This window comes from Sarcophilus harrisii, chromosome 5 (assembly GCF_902635505.1).
Source record: "Sarcophilus harrisii chromosome 5, mSarHar1.11, whole genome shotgun sequence".
NCBI classification, from domain to species: domain Eukaryota; kingdom Metazoa; phylum Chordata; class Mammalia; order Dasyuromorphia; family Dasyuridae; genus Sarcophilus; species Sarcophilus harrisii.
In genome coordinates this window covers 7,563,742-7,575,536 of record NC_045430.1, presented here as the reverse complement: position 1 = coordinate 7,575,536, position 11,795 = coordinate 7,563,742, and the positions used below count along the sequence as shown (strand labels likewise).

General features: G+C 36.7%; 1 protein-coding gene across 2 annotated transcripts in view; it reads right to left on the bottom strand.

Moving 5' to 3' along the window:
• Nucleotides 1-2,789: 2,789 nt before the first annotated feature.
• The window catches only part of ACR (acrosin), a 43,363-nt gene continuing 34,357 nt past the window's right edge, over nt 2,790-11,795 (bottom strand). For both annotated transcript variants that reach the window (XM_031938640.1, XM_031938641.1), the window contains exon 6: nt 2,790-3,457. In XM_031938640.1, the coding sequence (XP_031794500.1) occupies nt 3,420-3,457 (38 nt within the window). In that variant the 3' untranslated portion in view covers nt 2,790-3,419. The remainder of the gene's footprint in view (nt 3,458-11,795) is intronic.

Sequence of the window (11,795 nt, the reverse complement as noted above, 5' to 3'; positions counted from 1 at the left end):
CTTGTGACTTCCCTTTTCTCATCTTTTTCCCCCATCTCTCCTTTTATTAAATTAATAGTGTATCAATTTTATTGGTCTGGTTGAAAACTTTTATGAATTCAATTATGCATTTTTATTTACTTTCTCCATTGCTTGTTTTATGATTGTTCTGTGTATTATTTTGTCATTTCTTTCATTACAAACAGCAAAGCGTTAGGGAGTAGAAATGTATGTCTCATCATCACTTTGACAACATTCTATAGATGTTTATATGTTATATTGTCATTACCTTAATATAGCTTTCTATTTTATCTTTGATACTAGTACTATTCAAGAAATCATCTTTATCTCTGTTTGCTCTATATTTTATCAGATGTTCTTTTTTAAACAATATTTTAATAGCACTTTGATTTGTATTTTCAGCTTTTAAATTTCTGCCTTTTTGAATTTACTTATTTATAATTAAGTCCTAGAATGTGATCAATTATTGTGAATGCCCCATGGATTTTCATGCAGAGATCATTAATTCCTAATTTTCATAGCTCTCTATTTAGAGTTTACAACTTTCTGGTTTAGCTTTTTTAGTTGATTTCTCATAAAGATGTTGTAGTTTCACATTTTTAATCTAATGTTGACTTTTGTACATGATTATTTCCACTAATCAGTTTTTAGTTTATAAATTTAGTTCTTGCATTGGGTATATATTTAATGACCAAAGGACTCTGATCTGAAAAAAAATTAAGAGCATATGGTCCAATCACCTCATTTTTTTTTAAATAAGGAAAATGAAGCCAAGAGATATAATTTGCTCAAGGTGAAAAAGTCAGTAAATAGCAGACCCAATATTCAAACTTAAACCCTTGGATCCAAATTCTGTGATATTTTTACTACAATAGGCCATTTTTCCAATGATATATTCTCTCTTAATAAGTACCCTTAAATAATCTCTCCCAATGCTCTCTGATTTGAATTCAATTTTGTATCATATCACCACATCCCCTAGTTACTTGAAATCACCTGTACCGTAGTGCACTTTCTCAATTTTTCCATAGTGTGTGTGTGTGTGTGTATATGCAAGTATGTGTGTGGATATGAATATGGATATTTCTGTATTGTATTTCCTGTAGGTAACATATTGGGTTCTAATTCATTTAGTAATTCTTTTCTTTTTGTATGGGATTTTAACCCGTTTACCTTCAAGGAAATATTTGTTCACTGAAATATCTTTGACTTTATTATTCTTGTCAGAACAAAATGTAGTCTTTCCTATCTCAAATTTTTAGTAGGCAAAAAAAAAATCATTTAAAGAGAACTCTAACTGAAATTGAATCCTGAACTTGCTATGTACTATGAGAACTTGCACTAACCCTTTACAGATTTAAATTTCCTTATTTTTAAACTGGAAGTTTTATTAGATAACTTCCAGAATCACTTCCAGTTCTAAACCCTAAAATCCTTTTCCAGCCTTGTCATAATACACTAAATAGGGTCCCCTTATTTCACACTATTAACTATTTTTTAAAATACTTTACTTTTGTACCCTCCTATTTGGGATAGAATTATCCCAGGGTAATTAGCAATGGAATTGCTATCTTCTTTTTCCCCTTCTTCCTCTCATTCTCGTCACTCGGTAATTAACTGCAAACTATCTGACTATTTAGTCCTATTTCCTATTATCTTCAGTTTGGAACTAATCTCAGTTTCAAAGTATTTTCTTCCAAGTATTTGATACCAAGTATATAACTTGGTGATGCAGTTCTTTGCCTTTGCTTACTAAAAAAATGCCTCTTATAGCTAGCAATTTCTCAAATATACATCACATGAGTTAATCATGCCTTCCTCCACCTTAACCATGAGCAATCAGTTGAGTCTCTCTCCAATGCTCTATGAAGTTACAAGATATAATGAAACAATACAATGGAAGGGTACACTTCTAACTTCAGGCACTTTTCTCATTAACCCCCTTATACATGTACTCAACATTTTTCCTCTAAAAATAATTTTTTGGGGTTGCATTGTCTCATATCTCAGAAGTTTCAATATATCCCATTCCAGTTCCTTGTATTTCCTTTTTTGTGTTAACATTTTTGACTATTAATATAGATGACTCTTTAAAATAGAAAATGTATCCCATCTTTGTAAAATTATATTGCAATTTGAAAGCCTAAAAATACTGTGTCTCAGTTAACTTGGGAATTAATCTCCGTTACAATCCAACAAATGTTAACTTGTAATTATCGCCTTTAGTTTCATGATTTGTTTAAATTGTTTTGTGCCTTGTTCCAACTCTGCATCCCTAAAATTGCTTCTGAGTTTACAAAACCCAGATGTAAAAGTACACTTCATTCCATCATGATTGGTTAAACTATAATTTTACCTGTATTGGAGTTCTTACTCCCTATGAAGCCATTCCTTGGTAACATATGGATTCATGCTGACTAATGAAGATAATTGTATAAAAATCCCTCACCCACATGGACCCTCAGCTCACAAGAACTAAGGGTCATTGATCTCAAGAGGAGCCTAATATTTCCCAAATGGTTAAAGTTCTGACATTCCAGAGTTGAAGAATTCTTAGGATCCAAGGGGGACTGCAAGATAGTAGCAATCGGTATCATATAAAGATCATACCTCTTGCCCAATGAATGAGATTTGATCAGTTAGTAGCACATATGATAGTATATTCTTTGATTCCACTCAAATTCCTGCAAAAACATGTAGGCTTTAAAGTTGACATAAGTCAGCAATGGACTGAATTTAAGAATTCCACAGAGGAAATGTCATAAAGGAGTTTGTTTTTTTTTTTTTTTTAATGGGAATAAGGAAAGGGTTCTGGGTTGGGGGGAGGGGAGGAGATGGGATTTTAGTCAGCCATTTCCAGACAACTGCTTCATTCCTCTCCCATAATCTGATGTGATAACAGAAAGGTCCCCTGGACTGGGGAAGAATCAGGCCAAACAGTAACCATTGATTGAAAACAAAAAAATACTATTCAGTGAGCTGAGTTTGTTTCTTCCTTCCCCAGCTAATAAACGTTGAAAGCCAGAAAGAGCAGGAGAGAGATTGGTCCTGAGACTGGTGAAGCAGCAGTGGTCCCACAGAAACCCTTTTTCCCCTTGGAGGATGAAGAACAGATGCAGCAAAGTCAAGCAAGGAAGAGCCATGTTCTCCTATCTTGAATATTGCCCCAGGGATGCTCGAGTGGGAGACATCCTCTTCAACCTTCTGAGCTGACCCTCTGCCCAGAATCTAGATAAAGGAATGATGTTGAAGCCGAGGTCTCTGCAGCTGAAGCCAGAGTAGTCATCATCTTATCAGAATCGATCTTGGAAGTGATCCAGTTGAGAAAGTACCAAGTGGACATATAGAGACCTGGCAAATTTATCCGAGCACAGCCAATAGTCCAGCTTGCAATTCCATGAACCACATATGTTTTAGTCTCATTGTCCTTGCACATGAGCAGCCCTCCATTGTCTCCCTGCACAGAAGAGATAGAATAATACTCTCAGAACATAGTCATAGCTCAGGACACACGATTGTTGATATCTTTGAACACATGGTCACTATTAACCTTGGCGCATATGTCCACTGTCCCTTAAAACACGGACTTACTCTCTAAGACTATATGTACCTCATCATTGCCCCCTTAGCATACATGTAAGGTCCTCAGTTGGGACTAGAAGGTATAAGCTGTTCAGGGTAAATGCTATGGACCTGAGGAAGGTTATGAGAGTAAGGAGAAAGTTGCAACAGAGGGTCTCCTGGGTCTTGGACAAAAATTTCCAAGTGCATGTGCCTGGAAGGGAAAATACTGATTGTTGTGGCTAGCCCTTACTGGGGACAGGGGCTGTAATTCAACTTCCTAAGTGCCTTCTTCTTGTACAGTGATATAACTAGCATGTTGTAGGACTTGGAGAGGGGACCTGTGAAGTACAATTAAAGTTAGAAATAGGATAGGGAAAGGACAAAAAAAGATCCTTGAGCATGGTACCTCAGGACCTTGGAGGGAACTAGTAGGAAGGGGAAGAGACCAGGAAGAGCATGGGTTCAGTTGGAAATACTGAAAGAGGGGCTCTCAGGATCATGGGACTAGGAGTCTGGGACCCTCAGGACTTGAGGGGCCTTTCGGAGAGTCATTACCTGGCAAGTGTCCATGGTCTGTTCTGGGTAGCTAACACACAGATTGTTCACACGAATGACCCCATGGTACCAATCAGATTCATTGCATTTTTCCAAATCAACTATCATCACTTTTGCCTCCTGTATAATTAGTGCCGGCAACCCAGCTACAGCCAGAGAACTATGTTAGACTGGTCACTGAGAAGGCTAATCCCTAGGATTCCCTGGGATCACCCCATCTCAAACTATATGGTTCCCTGTGACCTCTTTGAGCTGCTATGACCCACTATGGTTCCCATAATTTGATGGGATCATGCCCTTTAAACCCCATAAGCCCCTGGGATCTTCCCTAAACTTAAAGTAACAATCAATTTTGTTTGTAGAAAACAAAACATTTTAAAAGTTATGGAGGTGGGAAAGTAGGACACATTTTAGGCATTCTGAGATGGTCGATGTAAGACACGGAGAAGGGAAATCTAATAGAAATAGTAGGATGTAAGACAAACTTCAAGGTAGACAGCTGAATTAGAACATGGAGACATAAATACAATGATTGGCAAAGTCAGGAGGGGCAGCCAGGTGGTAAGGGCTTCTACAATTGCCCCAGAGGTGTGTCAGTGATCCAAAGCAATAGGCTTTGGACAAAAAAATGCCATCTGCATCCAGAAAAAGAATTACTGAGATTGAATGTAAATGAACACATGCTATATTCACTTCTTTTTTCTGTTTTTTTTTTCCTCTCCCCTGATATTTCCCTTTTGCTCTGATTTTTCGATCCCAATATAATTCATTAAACAATGTGTATTAAAAATAAATAAATTTAAGAAACACTTCGGCCACATAAAAAAAATCCCTACATTGTCCCTGCTCCATCCTTTCCATTTATACCATTGTCCTTCTTGCCCTTTTTCCTTATTTCTTGCACATGTCCCTGCCCTCTATCCCTCTCACACTTTTCCTGTCTCTACTATAGTGAATCTTGATCCCAAACTAACCACTTTATAAATCAGAAACACAGAGCTGGGCTTTAAATTATTAAGAGCGAATTGGGGGTCAGAAATAAGTATGAAGAGTGATACTGGGACCCTCCCACATCTGTGGAAGATAATGTCAGATTATAAAGTCCTCTCCATTTCTGCCTGGATCAGACTGGCTTGTGAGGACAGAAACTTTGCTGGGAGCATGCATCATTTGAACCAATCTACATTTGAAAACTGTAGGGTTTCTTTCTAAGACTTAATCACTTCTTCCAGCTTTTCACATAAGGAAAGAAAGCCTTAATAGGGGATGGGAAGATAGAGGTTTTTTGGGGAGGGAGAATGAAATGATTTCTAGACCATGATCTGAAATAGCAAAATGGCAGGCCACAGATCATGGTTGGAATGTACCTAACAAAACTCTGGTAAGAAATCTGCATAGTCAGGATGATTTCAGAAAGGCCTGGAGAAACTTGCATGAACTGATGCTGAGTGAAAGGAGCAGGGCCAGGAGATCATTCTATACTTCAACAACAATACTATATAATGATCATTTCTGATGGACCTGGCCCTTTTCAGCAATGAGATGAACCAATCATTTCCAATGGAGCAGTAATGAACTGAACCAGCTACACCCAGGGAAAGAACTCTGGGAGATGACTATGAACCACTACATAGAATTCCCAATCCCTCTATTTTTATCTGCCTGCATTTTTGATTTCCTTCCTAGGCTAATTGTGCACTATTTTAGAGTCCAGTTCTTTTTGAGCAGCAAAATAACTGTATGGACATATATACATATATTGTATTTAATTTATACTTTAACCTATTTTACATGTATTGGTCAACCTGCCATCTGGGGAAGAGAGTGGGGGAAGGAGGGGAAAAATGGGAACAAAATGTTTGGCAATTGTCAATGCTGAAAAATTACCTGTGTGAATATCTTGTAAATAAAAAGCTATAATAAAAAAAAATCTGCATAGGCAAGCAAAAACAAATTTCCACATTGATCATATCCAGAAATGTTTTATCTTATTCTGTCTCTATTTCATTGTTCCATCAAGATGGATGGCATTCATAATCATGAGTGGCAGAGGGAAACAAAAAGGAAATCAAAACTTTTAAAATTTAATTTTTTTAAAAGAGCTGATAATGGGACAGAGCCAAGATGGCTGAGAAGGCACATGCAACTTTCTAAGCTCATGCCCTCATGACCAACATTAAATTCAGCCTCAAAAATAGCATTTGGTAAAACCCACAAAGTTTAAAAGCACAACAATTCACCAGCCAAAGATAATCTGGAAGATCGCCAGGAAAGGTTTGTCCTAAGGGGCCAGGAGCAGACAGGGAGAGACTAGAGTCAGGAGCAGACCAGGGGCGGGGGTGACCTCTGTGGCTAGAGACGACTCTCCCATAGGCCAACTGCTCTGCCTTAATTATAAAGCAGTAAACTGGCAGAAAAATTAAAGCCAAAGACAAAGGGTACTCTAAAAAATGCCAGAACCTAACAAGATCTGATGATAACCATTAAAACCGGAAGTGATTCAGGCAGACCGTAACACAGCCCTGCAGCCACATCCTACAGTTTGGGGCTTTTGCAGGGTTAGTTACAAACCCTCACGGCAGGGGGGCACAGCCCGGGCAGTCTCTAATCTGCACAGTGGGGTGCTCAGCTTGGGGCCATAGAACTTTCACAGCCAATTGTGCTTCCCAGGGCAGAGACATTTCTGGTCCCTGCAGGGCTACTCACAGCTCAGAGGCTAATACCCACAGCCCCACTGCGGGCTTTGGCTTGGGGTAGTGACACTTTCACTGCTCAGCTTCTAGCCTCAAGGCAGTCCTTAACTCACACAGCGGGTTCTTTGCAGGGTACTTCCACAGCTCTACAATGCAGGCCTGAGGTACTTCCCGTGGGGAACTCTTTCCCAGAGCACTCCCATACCTCCCTGCTCTTTGTAGCCAGTTGGCAGGATAGCTGCCTATTGGCTCTGTAGAGGAAGCTGGTAACCTCCTGGCCCTGAAGGCAGACCCTACAGGCTTTAAAAAATGAGTAAAAAAATCAAAAGGACGATGGATAGCTTCTATACAGAAAGAGATCAGCTTTTCAACCCCGAGGAGACTAATAGCAGTCTCCAGACAATTATTGGTCCCCAGTACAAAAGGCGTTCCTAGAAAAGACTATTAAAAACCTTAAAAGAGAACTAGAAGAAAATGGGGAAAGGAAAGAGAAGCTATGCAAGAGAGCAACAACTTCCTGAAATGTGAATTGGAAAAGGTAAAAAACTCCCAAGAAGTGCAGGGAAACAGAATTTCTGAATTGGAAAAGGTTAAGAATTCCCAAGAAAGTAGGATTTGTGAATTGGAAAAAGAAAATAACTCACTAAAAAAAAATAGTGAAATGGAAAAAAATTCCATAGAGCAAAACAACTCATTTAAAAACTCAATTAGACATATAGAAAAAGAAGTAAAAAAAAGATAATGAAGAAAATAACTCACTAAAAATCAGAACTGAACAAATAGAAATGACTGATTCATTGAGACATCAAGAAAAATGCAAAACCAAAAAAATGAAAGATTAGAAAAAAATGTCAAATTTGAAAAAACAACTAATTCTGTATTTCCTGCCACCATAATATCCCCAGATTGTGCTTTTCTTTTTCTTGCCCTCCCTTCCCCCCTCCTCAGTATTAAACTTATGGGCCCCACTTGCATCACGTAATTTTAACCATAAATGTGAATGGGGTGAACTCTCCCATAAAGTGGAGGTGGATAGCAGACTGGGTCAAAAGTCAGAACCCTACAATATGTTGTTTACAGGAAAGACATTTAAAGCAAGGAGATACATACAGAGTAAAGGTAAAAGGCTGGAGCAGAATCTATTATGCTTCAGGTGAAGTCAAAAAAGCAGAAGTAGCCATCCTTATTTCAGATCAAGCAAAAGCAAAAATTGATCTAATTAAAAGAGATAAGAAAGGAAACTGTATCTTGCTAAAGGGCAGCATAGACAATGAAAAGAGCTGATAATTTATTTGCCAAGAGTTTTACAGATCTAGAGCTTAGCCTAAAAGTATTACAGTAATTATAGAATCATAGATTTAGATCCGGAAGGGAACCTGAGGGGCTCTTGAGTCCAATTCCTTTCATTTTACAGATGAAACAGGCACAAAGAGAGTAATGATCTGCTCAGAATCATTTATCTAGGAAGTCCCTAAGAGCACATTAAGAGTCAAGAGTCCTTACATGAACTGATACTAAGTGAAATGAGTAGAACCAAGAGATCATTATACACTTCAACAACAATACTATATGAGGATCAGTTCTGATGGAAGTGTCTCTCTTGGGCAATAAGAGGATCCAGTTCAGGTTCCAATTGATCAGTGAAGAACAGAACCATCTACACCCAGTGAAAAAACACTGGGAAATGAGTGTGGACCACAACATAGCATTTACACTTTCTGTTGTTATTTGCTTGCTTTTTTGTTTTTCTTCCCAGGTTATTTTTACCTTCTTTCTAAATCTGTTTTTCTTGTGTAGCAAGACAACTATATAAATATATATATATACATATATTGTACTTAGCATATACTTTAACATATTTAACATATATGGGACTACCTGCCATCTAGGGGAGGGGGTGGAGGGAAGGAAGGGAAAAGTTGGAACAGAAGTTTTTGCAAGAGTCATTGTTGAAAAAATTACCCATACATATGTTTTGTCAATAAAAAGCTATAATTTAAAAAATAAAATAAAAAATAAAAAATTGACAAAGCTAAAAAAAAAGAGTCAAGTCTTCTAGCTCTAACACCAGAACTTATATCTAGTTTGTAGGTCCTCCCTTAGCCTTCTCCCTTGGCTCATTTCTATTTAATCTTCTTATCCTAAGCTCTCAAGGAATCTAGAAGTATATTTAGATATTTATTTAGTAAAGGCATACTTCATTTTATTGTGCTTCACTCTATTGCACTTCACAGATACTGTCTTTTTTACAAATTCAAAGTTTGTAGCATCCCTGCATCAAACAAGTCTATCAGTGCCATTTTTCCAATAGCATAGGCTCACATCATGTCTCTGTGTCACATTTTGGTAATTCTTGCACTATCCCAAACCTTTTCATTATTATTGTATTTGTTATGGGGACCTGTGATCAGAGATCTTTGAAGTTACTATTGTAATTGTTTAAGGACACTACAAATCATACCCATATAAGATAGTGAACTAGTAAATGCTATGTGTGTTCTGACCACTCCACTGATCATCTCTCTACTTTATCCTTCTTATTATGCTAATTAATTAGGGCTATTAATTATGCCATTCAACAGCCCTACAATAGCCTCTAAATATTCAAGAGAAAGGAACAATTAATGTGGAAAACTTCATCATTGCCTTATTTTTCTTAAATTGTCCCAGCCTTCAGCAACCATCACCCTGATCAGTCAACAGCCATTAACATCCAGGCAAGGCCTTCCATCAGCAAAAAGATTGTGACTCACTGAAGACTCAGATGATGGTTAGCATCTTTTAGCCAAAAAAAGTATTTTTAATTAAGATATGTACTTTTTAAAAAACATAATCCTATTACATACTTAATATACTTGTGGAAATGTAACTTTTATATGTACTGGGAAACCAAATTTTGTGTGATTCACTTTACTGTGATAATCACTTTATTGCAATAGTTTGGAACTGAACCCACACTCTGAGGAATGCCTGTAATTACAATTGGAATTGTATTGTCAATTAGTTGGCTCAAACTGTGACTCCAGATCATTAAGTATTATTTTTAATAAGCTGGAGAAACCTTTTATCCAAACAATAGTTACTTATATCTCTAATATTCAAATCCTTCAATCCCAGTCTCCTATGATTCTAGTATAAAATAAATGAAATCAACAATAAAACAGACAATTATAGCATTTTGACAGATGAAGTTAAGACAATCCTAGGAAGAAAAAAAGTTTCTCCACACTTTTCTATCTTCTGCACAGATTTCTATGTAGATTCTCATAGATCAAAATCAACCCACACACAATCTCTTTGATTCCATATGGAGTACCTCAAAGAATGACAATTGCCATTGTAATTTCAACTGACAGCCCAGACTTTTTTACAACCTTCCCTTTGTTTCTTAAAGATATAGTAAAAGTAAAAGTAGTATCTGTGGCAATCTAGGAAAGCAGGTGTTAGAAAAGGAAGAAGGAGGAAGAAAATTGCTTTATTTATATTCAGCAAATTAGATATCATGGAAAGTACCTGCAGAATAACAATGGGAAGAATAACAATCAAGATATCCAAGGGAAAATAAAGTATTAATAATCTACATAATATCAATAATAATCTCATATATCAATAAACAATGAAATATAATATGACTAACAAGCAAGATGAGTCAGAGATCTCACTGTAAAGAAGCAAATTTGGCTTCATATATATCCCTGACACTTACTAAAAATGAAATCTCATTACCGCACTATAACTTTGGAATGACATATCATATACAAAATATATAAGATAAGTATTTTAAACAGATGTGAGTTAAACTGTAGATTAAGAATATATGTGTACTCCTCATAGCACACAGTATCACAGTACTCCTTATATTCATATACCATATTTTTGTGCATATAATGAAATTATATTTTCATGTCGAAAGAAATTATGAAAGGAATAGTTTCAGAAAAACCTGGGAAGATTTGTATGAACTGAAACAGAGTGAAATAAGCAAAACCAGAGGAGAGAAAAAACATGTTAATAGTAATAATGTAAAGACAAAGAACTTCAAAAGACTTGAAAACTCTGATCAATGCAATAAATCCTAAGGATGCATGATGATGAATGCCATCCACCTTGATGAACACAATGAAATAAAGATAGAATAAAATAAATATTTCTGGCCATGATCAATGTAGGAATTTGATTTTGCTTGATGATGCATATTTCTTACTAGAGTTTTGTTTTCCCTATTTTCCCCAAAGGGATGGAGAAAAAGTGAATGCTTGTTATTGGGGAAAAAAATGAGTTATTTTTCAAAAAAATTTAAGAATGTATTTCATAATGCATGATGAAATTTAGAAATCAGAAGAGAATACTTAGCTGAAGAATAAAAGAGGCAGACACACTAGTGATATTGTCATCAAAGTATATTATGCATACCTAGACAAAAAAAAAAAAGGAAAGAGATGAAAAAGAGTTTGGGAAAGAGATTTAGTGAGAGCAATGGTGAACCACCACAAATGAAGAAATAAAAAATGAAGAATAAAAAAATTAGGATCATTAGGTGAAAAATCTAGGTTGGTGGTAGTGAGACCTGTTGATGGGAAGAGCCCCTAGGCCAGAAATAGGCTCCAAACCCAGATCAGCAAAGGCCGAGGAGGCTAACAAGAAATAAGGTGTGAAGCCAGACTTCAGGTAGATGACACAGGATCAAGTGTAACAAAATGTTTTCTCAATTTACCCACTCAGGGCATATAGGTTGTGTCTATGCGCACTTTTCCCTGCCTGCTTTACATCTGAACTGGACATTGCCTCTAGCTCTCTCAGAACACACCCATAGAAGTTGGTTCTCAATAGTTTCTAATTTCACTCATCTCCATGGTAGTAGAGGTGGTAGACACCATCTGCCATTGTCCAGGGATCAAAATTTCATAAGCAAATTCAACAGCCTACTGGTTGCTGCTTATGGGGCCATGCTATACCACTTATCATTGCCTGAAACTTTGGTTT